This window comes from Osmerus mordax, chromosome 1, assembly GCF_038355195.1.
Source record: "Osmerus mordax isolate fOsmMor3 chromosome 1, fOsmMor3.pri, whole genome shotgun sequence".
NCBI lineage: Eukaryota > Metazoa > Chordata > Actinopteri > Osmeriformes > Osmeridae > Osmerus > Osmerus mordax.
The window spans coordinates 24,514,605-24,530,147 of NC_090050.1; the positions used below are offsets into that span (position 1 = coordinate 24,514,605).

General features: G+C 48.5%; 1 protein-coding gene across 1 annotated transcript in view; it reads left to right on the forward strand.

Annotated features, from left to right (window-relative positions):
* The first annotated feature begins 2,679 nt into the window (after positions 1–2,679).
* Positions 2,680–15,543, forward strand: part of srgap3 (SLIT-ROBO Rho GTPase activating protein 3) — a 69,150-nt gene continuing 56,286 nt past the window's right edge. The window contains 1 exon segment of the mRNA XM_067240947.1: positions 2,680–2,746. Within this exon segment, the coding sequence (XP_067097048.1) occupies positions 2,680–2,746 (67 nt within the window).

The following is a 15,543-nucleotide window of genomic DNA, read 5'->3' on the forward strand; positions in this document are numbered from 1 at the left end:
TGGAGGGTTTTAGAGAGGCACTCTCCCCGCTCTGACACAGATCAATTAGGCTCTCCAGAGTGACTGGTTCATCTCCAGCTCTGCTGAGGCAGAGCCGTGTCCTTCTCTCCCTGCATTGTGCCAGGAAGCAGCTTCCCACAGGACTGGCGTGACCTGGGAACTCTCGCTCTCAAGATCAGAGTCAGGGAGTCAGGTGGCTGAGCGGTTAGGGAATCGGGCTAGTAATCAGAAGGTTGCTAGTTCGATTCCCGGCTGTGCCAAAATGACGTTGCGTCCTTGGGCAAGGCACTTCACCCTACTTGCCTCGGGGGAATGTCCCTGTACTTACTGTAAGTCGCTCTGGATAAGAGTGTCTGCTAAATGTATCTCTATCTCTAAGAGCGGTTGCAGTCCTTCACCAAACGTTAACCTCCGAGGTATCAGTTAAGACGACTGGTAAACCGTGTGTGCACATGCTGGGACGGGAATTGCTGTTGGTCATGTGCTTGCAGGCAGAGTTCGGTTCAAAATTATGAATTTTCTTCTTTGTAAAAATAAGAACAGTATGTAATGATGCGAGAGAGCAGAACGTCCCTGACGGGCCTGGTCCAGCCTGATAACGTTCTCCTGGAACACCAGACTGCCAAAACCGACTGTGGAACCACCCTCAATAAGGTTCTCCCAGCGATGATCTTAACTGACATCCAGGTTCAGCTCCTTCACACGTTTACGTCACGTTCAGCAGATGTCGATCCCTCGTGGGGGAGGAGTCACATGATGCAACCAGAGGGTGACAGGAAGCGGTTAAGTTGAACGTGTGTATGCTGCCCTGTCACAGTTGCGGCAGACGAAGCTTCCACCGCAATTCAGGCCGTCTCCTCATCTGAAAGTCTGTGAGCATCACGTCACATGTAAAACACACTGTGTACTGGAACTGGTTGTCTGCCTCGCAAACAAACATGACTCACCCCGCCGCGGCTGTGAACGATGACTCAGAACGGTGTGAAGGCACGGAGGGAAACAGCGACAGCAAATGTGGTAGAAAGCTCTCTAATTGACTGTGAACAATCCCACCTAGAGTGAGTGCAACCGATTTCGAAGTGGGGGGCGGCAGCGGCATTGCAGTGTGTTTGTTTTGTGCCTGGTGCAGAATTTAACTTGCTTCAATGCTATGGCTTCATCTCTTGTCTTGTATTATCTTCTATAGCACCATTCCCCATTGATTCCTGTCCTAGCACATTGTCACAGGTTGAGCTTGTTTGAAGAACGAGTGCTATATTAACGCCTCTGTTTCCAAGCCTGTCTTCATGCATTATTGACACTGTGAAACCACTGTAAGTGCCTGGGTGCTTGTCCATACTTTGTGTCAAGTTCGTGTGTGAGGTTGTATCGCTGTCCCGCATCTTTTGGGATGAGCTTGAGGATTTTGAAACAGACACCTAGAATAAGCAGAGGTAGCCCCCATGCCTCCTCCCCCTCCCCCCTGCCTCCTCCCCATGCCTCCTCCCCCTGCCTCCTCCCCCTCCCCCCTGCCTCCTCCCCATGCCTCCTCCCCCTCCCCCCTGCCTCCTCCCCATGCCTCCTTCCCCTGCCTCCTCCCCCTCCCCCTGCCTCCTCCCCATCCCTCCTCCCCCTGCCTCCTTCCCCCTCCCTTTTCTCTCCATCCCCCCCTCAGCACATGGTAGCTCTCCCACCCAGAGTAAGCATGTGTGATATAACACTGTGTATGGACACATCACTGTGAGAGGTTGGTCCGAAGCTAGGCCTGAGGCCGGCATAGGCACACACACGCACACGCACACACACACAATGCTAGGGAAAACACTATGCTGTCATTATGACATGCATCTGAAAACATTAACAGACAGTCTGATGAGGTCAACAAACTTTCAGGACTTCCTTGGCTCGTGCATATTCCGTATGAAAATCCCCATGAGCCATAATTTGGGCGGCCTGATCAATCAGGCAGATGCTAATTTATGATGAAAGATTAAGCAGGCTGTACACAGTTATCTGGTGTTGTGTGTGTTTGTGTGACAGATATGGAGAGACAGAGAGACTTAAGCAAGGATGGGTGTTTGTGTGGGTGAGAGAGAGAGAGACACACACACAGAGAGAGAGAGAGCTTCGGGGAGGGCGATCGTACATTGGGAGGAGAATCACGTGACCTTCGACTCAATTCATCTTTCCCTGCAGCGCAAACGTTCCGAGAGCACACAGCTAAAACCGATGGACCTGCCCGTACCGTCGTAGACTGCACGTCGCTGTTCATTTTGGCCACACCGAAATCAAGAAAACAACTATCGGAATGGGTGAACGCGCACTACCACAACATTACGATGCAACTGGTTTAAAAAGCACGGTTTAGGTTTCCCCTCTCTCTGCAGCTTTTGCTTTGGATGGAAGGAGAAAGGAGGAGCTCCCATCTTCTCTCAAGAATAGCTTAATTCTCTGCCAAAAAAAGCGGACTAGAAGCACTTGCAGGTGGAGAGAAGTTCAGCTGGGCTCACTGCAGCTTTTATGTAGCTTTTTCTATCGTCTTCGAAAGGGAAAAGTGGTAACGTAAAGGAATTTTCTTCATTGCATGAATTGGACACAAACAGGAGCGAGGACGGAAGAAAGGGCTGCAAAGCAAAGGATCGACACCGAGGACCTCTCGCGCATTTTACTGGGTCTCTCGCCCTCACACCCTAGGAAAAAATGTCATCTCAAACTAAATTCAAGAAGGACAAGGAGATCATTGGAGAGTATGAAACGCAAGTCAAAGGTGAGTGTTGCTTATGGATCATGCATATGCTAATGATATGTTACTAGAAGACGTTTTGATTTCGACCTTGCGAGCATCCCATTTGTTGTCAGGCTAAAGTAGAAGTCATAGATTCCACTTTTCTTGATAAAAAAAAATACCTTACCATACTTCATTTCAATTAAGTAGGCTATTTTTGTGTGTCAGTGCCTATTCATAGTCAATTCACGATAACTCCTTCGCCAGCTCGTGTCAAAGTGGTCTGGAGGGTGCTTTGTTGCTTTGTATAATCATCTGGTCTACTGGCTGGCCCGTGCAAAGGAAGGAACTGGATGGGGCAACCAGGGGCTTAATTGCCCTCCTTTGTTTACGTTTATTAAGCCTTTGAGCGGTGGTAAACCACAGTGCCTCTCACGGAGAAATACTTGGTGTTCGAATATCACCTCACTTAATGTACTTGAGAACAATGAAATATTATTATAGTAAACAATACGGTTATTTTTAGGACGATGTTAAAAAATGAATTATTTAGAGATCATATCGGTTCACGTATTTGGGAAAATACCGTTATCTTAGAAACGCACACATCCCATTGCCTTTGGACAAGTCATTTAAACAGCAGCGTGTCCCAACAGACGCGATCTCTGTGTTTCTGTACATTAAGCTGACGCCTGATAATAGGTTGACAACATGCCATCGAAAATGCATGCTGTGTGCGTGTTTGTATGTGTCTCTGAAAGAGAGAATGCATCTGATAATGACACTGTGCCTCTGTGACTGTGACAGAAAACACGGTCTTTTGGGTTTTTCTAGAGAATGTAGCCCTTTTAGAGAACACAGCCCTCTGGGAATATGTGTCATCCCGTTCACAAACACCCAATACCCAGATGATGTGGAGCTAGGAATGAGATGAATTAAATTAAACAAAAGCATTTATACCCCCCCCCCCCCCCCCAAAAAAAAAAAAGAACAGGTCAACGCCTATCTGACACTGTTTGTTTGAATTAGATTGAGTTTCAGTTTAATTTAATCGTGTCCACCCTCATCCCCAGCAGCAGCGGCACACCTGAGGATGTCCTCGCCACCTTTCGCAAGAACACATCTTGTCCATTATCGACTTGACAGACTCTTCACATCCTTTTTTTCCCCCTTTGCACCAAAGATAGCCTGTCCCCTTCCTCTGCCTCGATGAGCTTTCACACAACTGGACTCAGTTTCCTCAAGTCCTGGATTATTTCTAATCTCGTATGGGATCACAGGTTGATAGACTGAGATGGGGATTTACTGTAGATGAAGGCTATTTACTGGGGGGTTTAGCTCGTTGACAATCCTGTCAATCTGTTTTCCGGCAGAGGCATGGCTCCAAATAAATAGTTGACACAGATTCCGACGTGGACATCCACATTATACTGTGCATGTCAGGTCCCTACCCCACCCCACCACACCACACACATACACAATCTTCCATATCATTTAACAGGCTGTGTTTAGTCTCAGGTTGAAGATCCTCAACATGTCATTACAGACCCCCCCCCGCCCGCCCCCTTGTGTGTGTGTGTGTGTCCGCATGTGTGCGTCTTTGCTTCTGTTTGTGTGGAGGAGGAAGTGGGGGGACCACATCACTACTAGTGTTCAGTTATGTGCGTGTGTGTGTGTTCATGTGTGTAAGCGGCGACACATTAACTAGAAGCTTACACATCTTGGGTTGAAACATCTCTGCGCCAAGTTTGTCTTGCTTTCATTGCTGTTACTTGTCTGTTGTATGGAGAGGTCGTTTTTGGTTTTTGAATGAATTATTCAGAGGCGATCTGAGGCGATCTGAGGAGATCTGAGGAGATCTGAGGAGATCTGAGGAGATCTGAGGCTGCCATTGGAGACATGTTCCTGCTTCATAGAGCCTGGTTCTGTTAATCAAGGCTTTGAGAGTGAGAGAGAGTGAGAGAGTGAGAGAGAGAGAGAGAGAGAGAGAGAGAGAGAGAGAGAGAGAGATGTAGGATAAGGAGAAATAGGGAAAGACATGCTAATTTGTGAAGAACCAGTCTCATCACTCATTCTCAACTGTGTTCTTAGCCCCCACCACAGGGTTCTGCCTCTCATGGCCTGATGGTTTTGTTCATCAGTCGCTTCAATAACAACAATGGCTGCCGTGATGTCGTCCCTGCATAAGGGGACATTATGGGATGGGAGTTTGGAAATTGCTTCTGTCAGGGTGTGAGTTAGTGTTTTTTCGGGGGCCTATGTAGGTAGATGAGAAGAAGGGGGCAAGCGGAGAGGTGGCAGGAGTATTTATGATTAGTGTCATGGTCGTTCCAGTCGGTAATCAGGAAATTACATCAATAGTAATTTTCCCTCCTGACATTGAGGTAATATTACGAGCCAATAGGAGAAGGCAGAAGCATTTTCGTGATTAATCATCGCGCCCTCGTCAACCAATGACAAATTATTTCAAATGATTTTGTCAGAGATAGGCCAAAACAACTAAACGTCCCATGTCTGGAAGTAAACGCAGAATCTCAGGAAGGAAATTCATTTAATTGGTGAGTTTGACAGTAAAGCTTACCAGTCTTAACTGCCACCGTGAATTTGAATCTCTGTGCAGTGGATGGGTCTCCGAGGGCATGGGAAGCCGGTTGCCAAGCAGAGTTTTTTGGGAGCACTCTGGGTAATGGAGTTCACCTCTATTCAAGATCTTCAGCTGGCAAAGCTCTGGATTAACATTTGAATGGAGCGCTTGTGCACTCTGTATACAGGAGGACTCACTGAAGAAGTTAGGTTCAAATCTGTTTACCAAGGAAAACCTTGTAACAGAGTGGACTTCTGCCTCCTGATGTACCCCCTTGTGCGCTCATGCAGAGAGGGGGTCTGGGCTCAGGCCCAAGTATTGGCAGCTGCTTTGACTGCAGAGGGCTTAGAAGAGCCAATCAGAGGGAGAATACAGAATGGAGGGTCCCCCCCACCCCACACCGCCTCCAGTACTTGGGGGAGGATGAGAGCAATCACAACCGTAGAGGAAAGGATTGGGGTTGGTGAGGAAGGGAACAAATTGAAAACCAACCACCAGAATATTTTCAGGAAAGGCAAAGACCAGTCTGGTGTGGTCTTCACCTGTCAGTCAGCGCCGTTTCCGAGAACATTCAGTCATCACACACACAGGCAACCTTTCCTCTACAGAACTGTTGAAGGGAAAAGATGGTGTCCACATCTTCACTCTCTAATAGGACAGAAACGTTGAAGAAATGAACACTGGATTTTGGTGTTTCAACACCCATTGACACTTCCCTGCTGTATGACTATATTTAGCCTGTGTTCTGCACCTCTCTTTCACCGTCTCTGGAGGAGGGGATCCCTCACTGAATTGCTCCTCCCAAGGTTTCTTAAAATTTTTCTCCTCTAGTGAGTTTTTCTGGGAGTTTTTCCTTGTCTTCCTTAAAGGGTTTAGGTTGGTTGAGGGGCAGTTCTATGGGCGTATGTGAAGCCCTCTGTGTCATTGCTTGTAAAAAGGGCTATACAAATACATTTTGATTAGATTTGAAGAAATCTTGGGAGGAGCAGTTTGAAGAGGGACCCCCCTCTAGTTTTGGTTGGTAAAACAAAACAAATAGACCCTAGCCTGACGTTGTCATACTCATAATTCTAGTCAGAATATGAGTCTGATACCGCTCCGTTGGGCTTTGAGTATGGGGCGTGCTTCAACCGAACCCGGAAAAAAATGCCCTCAATTGGATAGACCTACAACCAATCAGAGCAACGTAGTATGTTGTTTGTTTAAAACAAATTCAACCCAAGCGCTCTTTGGTGATGTGGTTGATTATGTTACTGTTGATCATCTGTCCATCATCGTATAAAGCCCGCCCTGACAATTTGATTGGTCCAAACAGCTCCTGTTCGGACATAGTTTTTCCCCAACCGAGCGACCCCAGACCCAACTTCCCGACCCAATTTTTTTGTGGGCGGGGCTAAGTTTGGCTGGCACCCAGGCTGCATAGACCCAGGGGCGGATGACAAATGTCCACAGGAAGTAGTCATCAATAAGAGTGGGACAGTTTAGTGTCGCCAAGACACTAGGTGTGTTCGACTTCATGCAGCACCGGCAGCGCAGCCGGCTGCCTTGAAGTTGAGAAGGCCATTGGCTGCTTCAAGTCAGCCGGGCTGCAGGCGGCTGCAGGCGACGCCGGCGCTGCATGAAGTCGAACGCACCTATTGAAGCAAGTGTATCAAAGCTAAAGGCTCTGCCAGATCTCAGATCAGTTTGAGGTTAAAGTCAGATACAGAGGAAAGGGAATATCAAGGATCCACATAAGCCCGGTGGGTCCATCAACTTAATCTCCACAAACGTTGATGTTCTTTTCCCCCAACATATGCTCGTCCCTTTGGGGAGTTGAAGGCCTCTGGCACTCAAGCAAACGTCCCTGGAACTGACTGCTTGTAGAAATATGATTGATGATTGATACTTCAAAATGCACCCAAGGATGTTTTACAGCAGGACTGTTCTGAAGTGGCCAGCAGTGTGTTCGTTTCTAAATCCCATTAAAAACCTGTGGATCTAAACTGCAGCTGGGAGAAGGACCCACTATTTTTCCTTTAGGATTTAAAGGGATAAATTCAGTTCTGAAGATGTGGATACTAAGTACATCACAATAAAGATAACACTATTGAATAGATTAGAGAGCACAGACATAAACATACACACACACACCCTTCCACACTGGATGCATGGATATCTAATCCCAGCTCCTTGTTCATCCATCTCCAGCTCCCAGGGAAGCTTGGCCCTGGAGTCCTCCGCTAGATTGGTCTGATAAAGCCGAACACTGCCTCATGTCCAGACCTGGTTTCCCCCTCGCTTCCTAATCTCTTCTAAACCACTCGGCTATGCAGCCCAGACTTCATGAGGAACCTCCTGTGGAGAGGGCTGTCTTGTGAACGGCCTGTTTCTGTTCCATTTGCTGGTTATTTATCTGGTGGTACTCACCTCTCTGTGACCCAGCGTCACCGTGCCTGCCACGCCTCGGCTAAGGCCCTGGTGAGGGCTGTCTGGTTGGCTGTCCGGTTACAAATAAGGCTTGAGGCATTTGTTAAAGACACACTTTTGTGGTTTTGTCAAAGTATTTGAAAAGAGTTTGATCTTTATATGTCTTGATGTCTCTCTCTTGTCAGGGCTTTATAAAGAGATTTAGCTGCTGAATACGTACAATCATGACCTGAGTCAGTCTAGAAAAAACAATTCTCATTCACAACCGAAGATTAAGCTTAGTTTTCTGCCTAACAGTACTGTTCATAGGATTGCCTTTATTCAAGGACAGGTGTTTGTGCCGACTTAGTACAAACACGTACACAGACACAAGTGTGGAAGGAAATGTGCCTGTGCCTCTGTTGTGAGGGAAGCAGAGTGTGATATTGCTGTGAGGGTTTCACACCTGAGTTCTCATTTCTGCTGCCGGCTCTGGTGAATTGCTGGTCTTTGCAGGCTGGTCTGTACAGACTGGTCTCTGCAGACTGTTCTCTGCAGACTGGTCTCTGCAGACTGGTCTCTGCAGGCTGGTCTCTGCAGACTGGTCTCTGCAGACTGGTCTCTGCAGGCTGGTCTCTGCAGACTGGTCTCTGCAGGCTGGTCTCTGCAGACTGGTCTCTGCAGGCTGGTCTCTGCAGGCTGGTCTCTGCAGACTGGTCTCTGCAGACTGGTCTCTGCAGGCTGGTCTCTGCAGACTGGTCTCTGCAGACTGGTCTCTGCAGGCTGGTCTCTGCAGACTGGTCTCTGCAGGCTGGTCTCTGCAGGCTGGTCTCTGCACACACCTCTCTGCCAGACCAAAAGCAAACAAACTCAACCAGCTCTGCAGGCTTAATAAAACCCCAGAAGGTGGTTTACTTCACCTCTCACGTACGGCACTGTGCAAAAGTCTTAGGCACGGTTTAAAAAAAGAAAAAAAAGTGTTGTGCTATAAGAAGTAATGAAAGGAAAAGACCAAACTAAATATTTAGCTAAATTGCACTCTTATATGCACTCTTATACTTCTGCATAGCAATGTATGTCCCACTGCAGTCCTGTTACCCAGAATCACCCATATTGGTAATACCCATATAGGGGCGTCAGGTGGCTGAGCGGTTAGGGAGTCGGGCTAGTAATCTGAAGGTTGCCAGTTCAATTCCCGGCCGTGGCCAAATGACGTTGTGTCCTTGGGCAAGGCACTTCACCCTACTTGCTTTGGGGAGAATGTCCCTGTACTTACGGTAAGTCGCTCTGGATAAGAGTGTCTGCTAAATTACTAAATGTAAAAATGTAAATGGTAACCCTCCTTAGAAGGTTGCAGTTTTCATGAATCATAAAATATGTGGCTGTTTAGCATCCCACCACACTGGCATCTCAAGATCAATAAATTATAATAATTATTAAACTTTTCTGTGGTGGTTACTTATTGTATCAAGCCAGAGGTGTTGATAGGGATGTGGAGTGTGTGACATTGTGAAAAACTGAACCTCGATACCTCAGGCAGACTTTGTTTCGAGAGCTTGTCGTTCCCAAACCTTCTCTGGCCTCGCAAGTTCTAAGCAGAAGAGAGTTTTGTAGTTACGAATCAAAATATGTTCAAAAGGAAGGAAAGTTCAGTGTAAAGCTTAACCCAGTTCAACAGTCTCTGCCAAGTCTGTTTTGGAAGAAGGTTCCCGACATTCTGAGAGCAAATCACAAAGAAACCCGTTTTTTTGTGTAACCTTACACAGGCCTACACTGATCTTAAAGATCTTACGGATAAGTTCAATGCATTTTGAATATTTACTGCATTTCAAAAACGATCAAAGAAAATCCATCAATGTTATTTCTCCTTTCTGTCACTGTTTTGGCTTGAGTAGACCATTAAGCTTTTTTTATTCTCCAACTAATAATTCAACTTCTAACACAAAATAATTGTTTCCAGAATGTTTTGTCTTGGTAATTGTTGTTGGCTCTCAACTCAGCAAATTATCTTGGCGTGTGTTCCCTGACGGTCTCTGTATTAACTCAAGGCTTGCATATAATTCTATTGATTCTCTACTTAACAGTAACAACATGCCATTTGAATTATGCAATGTTTGGGAGTGTCTCTCGCTGTGTTCTTGCTGCCAGCCTCGCTCTGACGAGGGGGAGATCAATGTGGTAAGACCGTCCATGTCAGACAAGCATCTGACAAGAAGACAAGGCCTTTGTGGTACACAGCCTCTGATGGGACACTGAAGGCTTGCAGTGCTGCTTCTTTACAAAGAGAGGGAGAGAGAGATACGGGGAGTGATACAGGGAGAGATACGGGGAGTGATACGGGGAGAGATACAGGGAGAGATACAGGGAGAGATACAGGGAGAGATACGGGGAGTGATACAGGGAGAGATACAGGGAGAGATACGGGGAGTGATACAGGGAGAGATACGGGGAGAGATACAGGGAGAGATACGGGGAGTGATACAGGGAGAGATACAGGGAGAGATACGGGGAGTGATACAGGGAGAGATACGGGGAGAGATACAGGGAGAGATACGGGGAGTGATACAGGGAGAGATACGGGGAGAGATACAGGGAGAGATACGGGGAGTGATACAGGGAGAGATACAGGGAGAGATACAGGGAGAGATACGGGGAGTGATACGGGGAGAGATACAGGGAGAGATACAGGGAGAGATACAGGGGGAGAGAGAGAGATACAGAGAAAGATACAAAGAGAGAGAGAGACCAAGAGAGAGAGAAAGAGGAAAACAGACACGGAACCGGCACCAAGAGAGAAGCCTATGTATGCTAATAATGTATTCGCACAGCAGAGCAGGAGTAACCTGTCATTTTCATCAAGCAACCACCGGATCCACATCATCATCAGCATTAGAATAAGTCGTCTCTCTCTATCGGACTGTCGAACAGACCCGTCCTTATTCTCGGGTCCAGTGTTTTAGCCTTTACATTCAGTTCCATTGTTAGGAATATCATCGTTCCACTGGTGTCAGCCAGGCTTCAGAAATTTTCAGCTGTTGATTTCAGCTGTGATTAATTGCGGGTTTGTTCTAACTTTTTTGCATGGACTGCAGAGGTCCTTTGTGAAATAAACAAGCCCATAACACGCTAGCCCCGTTTGAATGGAATTTTCTTCTATTTTCTCTTCTATTTACCGCGATGTAGCTCACAGCTCACACAGTGTGTAGTCAGTTTTATGCACGCATTGTAAAGAAGACAAAAACCTTCATAAACCATTAGGAAACTGAAACACAGAACCGAACGGCCGATGTCAACTCCCAACAGCGTCAGCCCCAGTTTCTGAGCGGCCGGGGGAAATTGTGTACAAGGTAAAAAGTCAATTTGGAGTCTTTAATAAAGTCCGTAGGCCTATTACCCTTGGACATAGCTGATTGAGGTCATTACGCATCAAATAAAACTCCCACAGCAGAATTTTTAATAATTTATGATCCTCCCCAATTAGCTTTGACAGCTATTGGCATCACAGCAGTCATTAAGTAGCCTTGCTGGATCGAGAGCGAACTGAATCAAACGCAGGTTCTCATTATTTAATAAGCCAGTACTCTGCTGGCAATTATACCCGAGTAACGTTGTAAGTTGTAAGGGCCATTTAACGTAGCCTAGTAAGCTACAGCGTTGACACATCGGAAAGTACGCTAAATGGCAGACCCTGAAACGGACAACCTCAGGTGAAAAGTGCTGGCTAACCATCAGCATAGTTGTCTCACATCACGTATTCGACGGAGATGGATTTTTCTCCTGTCCTTTCACATGCCATTAGACATCAATTTACCGTACGTTACTCTACACTATGACTCACAACGGGTGATGGACTGATGCAGCCGGCTTTGTTTGAAAGAGTCATGGAGATAATTTCAGGGAGAGGGAGAAGGGGAGGGGGGGGATTGAAAGTGAATTGCATCTTTGTGCTCGCTGAGGTCGGAGTCATGTCTGCAGGAGAGCATCAAGTCTCTTCCTTCATTGTTGCTTCTCCTTTCCCTCTCCTTCTGTCTTTCTTCATATCTCTTTATGGCCCAGTGTGTCTGTTTGTCTCTCCTTCCTTCCTTCCTTCCTTCCTTCCTTCCTTCCTTCCTTCCTTCCTTCCTTCCTTCCTTCCTTCCTTCCTTCCTTCCTTTGGTCTCTCTCTTTCTCTCTCCCCCCGTCTCTATGTGTCTCTCCTTCCTTCCTTCCTTCCTTCCTTCCTTCCTTCCTTCCTTCCTTCCTTCCTTCCTTCCTTCCTTCCTTCCTTCCTTTGGTCTCTCTTTCTCTCTCCCCCTGTCTCTCCTTACCTCCCTCTCCCCCCTCGCTCTGTTTATCTCTCACTCTCTCCTTCACTCCTTTGGTGTCTTTCTTCCCCTCTTTCTGTCTCTCTCCCTATTTTTCTCTCTCCCCTTCTCTCCTTACCTCCCTCCCCCCCCCCTCTCTCTTCCTCTCCCCCCTCTCTCTCAGTTGGCTGTTCAGCCCCAGGTGACCTTGGCTTCTGTGGATGCTTGTCCCAGGAGGGTTAGCTGTCTGTGAGACCCTCTGACTGAATCAATGTTGGAACATTGACAAATGTCACGGCTAAGCTGGTTAGCGTGATCAGACGCCCTGCGTGTCTTAATCCAGGCAAGTTCCTATTCAGATGAAGGCCTTTAGTTATCTGCTGTGACAGTTATTTTTAGTTGATTAACTCATGTGTAAATTCAGGGTGTTAAATTAGCTTCTCTCACAGAGCGAGGTAGGCCTATTTTCCTCAAGGGTATGAAAATGTGTGTAGACTTTAATTTACAGCTGTTGCTAAGGCTCTAAAGGCAACAATACGCCTGTGAGTTCAATAACCGGATCTGGCTTTATTGTACAGAACATCTTGTGTTTCCTGTGCAACCCACTCCCAGATACACAAAAAGAGAACAGGATTTCACGTCTCCTTAGCGGCGACCAACCTGCAGGTGGAATCTCTCTCTCACTCCACTTCCCAGCCTATCGCCATCTCCTCTTCCCCCTCACCTCTTCACCAATCAGACGCTCCCAAGGGTCTTGCCTGGTGCACGCCCACGTTGCCATGGAGACACCATGCAGGCTCACCCCCACCCATTCCTCCGTGGTCCTGGGCAGCCGGTGCCATGGAAACGGTCATGACTGACAGCTCCATAGTAGGAGGGCGGGTCTTCTGTTCTAGGGGCGGGGGGCTCAGCTCCCTGAAGGACTCGATAACCCGATGACACCCTAGATGCTGATACCGGGGCGAGAGACGGCGATCGATGCTGAGGAGAGATGAGAGGAAGCATGTCTGAACATGATTTCTTTTTTCCTTTTCCCTCTCTCTCTCCCTCTCTCTTCCTTCTCTCCTCACTCTCTTTCTCTCCCCCTCTCTCTTCCCTCTCTCCCTCTCTTCCCTTTCTCTCCATCTCTCTCTTCCCTCTCTCTTCCCTCTCTCTCCCTCTCTCTTCACTTTCTCTTCTCTCTCTCTCTTCCCTCTCTCTTCCCTCTCTCTCTCTCTCTCTCTCTCTCTCTCTCTCTCTCTCTCTCTCTCTCTCTCTCTCTCTCTCTCTCTCTCTCTCTCTCTCTCTCTCTCCCCTCTATCTTCCCTCTCTTTGTGACGAGGCCATGTGTGTCTGAATTGCTGTTCGCCTGACATTCACACTGACAGGTCTTATTCTGTTTTCATCTCATTATTCGTCTGGAATGTTTTTAAATATATTTTCCCACTGCAAATCAATGCTGCCGGCCACACGCACCAGGATTGTTTTAGCAGGAAGGAAGGATCCGATACACAGAACGCTTATGATACCTCTCTTGGAAGTCGCTTTGGATAAAAGCGTCTGCTAAATGAATAAATGTAAATACCTGGGGAGAGTCCTTAAGAGACAGACAGGCAGGATGACAGCGAGCCAGACAGGTAGACACACAGGCAGACTAGCAGAAAGAGAAATAGGCACGTACCCAGACAGGTAGGCAGAGGGACAGACAGACAGGCAGACAGGCTTAAGAGGCACCAGGGGTCCAGTAGAGGCGAGTCATTGATCTGCTGCTGCTCTCTTATCAGGTGGAGCCAGACTGGGTCTGGGCCAGCCTGCTGCAGTCTGGCTCCACCTGCAACACAGGAGACAGAGAAAGTGCAGGGCTGGAGTAAGTGTTGATGCAGAGAGAGAGGCAGAGAGAGAGGCAGAGAGAGGCAAAGAGAGAGAGAGAGAGAGGGACACAGAGGGACACAGAGGGAGAGAGAGAGGCAGAGAGAGGCAAAGAGAGAGAGAGAAAGAGGGAGAGAGGGAGAGAGAGAGAGAGAGAGAGAGGGACACAGAGGGAGAGAGAGAGGCAGGGCAAGCAGGCAGGCACACACGCAGGTAGGCAGGGTGACAGGCTGGCAGGTAGGCAGGGTGACAGGCTGGCAGGTAGGCAGGGTGACAGGCTGGTAGGTAGGCAGGGTGACAGGCTGGTAGGTAGGCAGGGTGACAGGCTGGTAGGTAGGCAGGGTGACAGGCTGGTAGGTAGGCAGGGTGACAGGCTGGCAGGTAGGCAGGGTGACAGGCTGGTTGGTAGGCAGGGTGACAGGCTGGTAGGTAGGCAGGGTGACAGGCTGGCATGATTGCCTCAAGTGTTAGTGAGGTGTCAGTGTGTCGGCAGCAGCATTCGTCCTGCTCTGACTGAGGGAGGAGAGCTGTGAGAGGCCTGGGCAGTACGGAGCCCAGCCGGAGCAGGCTGGGGGAGGAGGGCTGTGAGAGGCCTGGGCAGTACGGAGCCCAGCCGGAGCAGGCTGGGGGAGGAGGGCTGTGAGAGGCCTGGGCAGTACGGAGCCCAGCCGGAGCAGGCTGGGGGAGGAGGGCTGTGAGAGTCCTGGGCAGTACGGAGCCCAGCCGGAGCAGGCTGGGGGAGGAGAGCTGTGAGAGGCCTGGGCAGTACGGAGCCCAGCCGGAGCAGGCTGGGGGAGGAGGGCTGTGAGAGGCCTGGGCAGTACGGAGCCCAGCCGGAGCAGGCTGGGGGAGGAGAGCTGTGAGAGGCCTGGGCAGTACGGAGCCCAGCCGGAGCAGGCTGAGGGAGGAGGGCTGTGAGAGGCCTGGGCAGTACGGAGCCCAGCCGGAGCAGGCTGGGGGAGGAGGGCTGTGAGAGGCCTGGGCAGTACGGAGCCCAGCCGGAGCAGGCTGGGGGAGGATTGGGTGACTGCATTTGGTTCAGAGGAAGCCACTTTATCTGCTTTGTGTGTGTGTGTGTGTGTGTGTGTGTGTGTGTGTATACCCACAGCAATAGCAAGTCTGGGTCATTGTTGCCAAGGAAGCTTATTCCGTGAGTCTGTTTGTTTTTCATGTGGCGCTCCCAGATGTTCCAGAAACCCTTGAACCTCCTGGATTTCCCTGCACAAACACACACACACACACACACACACACACACTGTTCACAAGTACTATCTTCCAGTCATATACTGGAATGTCTGTGACTTTTTGCATGCCTTGCATCAGGTATCATGCAATACCAACTGCCGCTCGTTGTGTTCATATTGGAAATGATTCAAAGCTCTGCAAATGTGACACATTCACACTTACACACACAAACGATATGCTTCAGTTCAGTCTTTAAACTGATAATATCCAGACAGAACAGCCTTGAGGTGAAATTAACCGTGTTTACTGTTCTGTGTCAGCAGATTGGCTGCCTGGTGTGTGTGTGTGTGTGCGACCGTGCATGTGTGAAACAATGGCTTTGGCCATTGGGCTTTAACGGGTTTCTTCATTACGCAACCCTGCATGCGCGCACACACACAGCCTTGCAATGCCTTTCTCTGCAGTAAACACACACACACACACACACACACTTAGATCTTCACCAGAGTGTGTTACTAGCCTGTGTGCCTCTATGAGAGACCAACATCCTC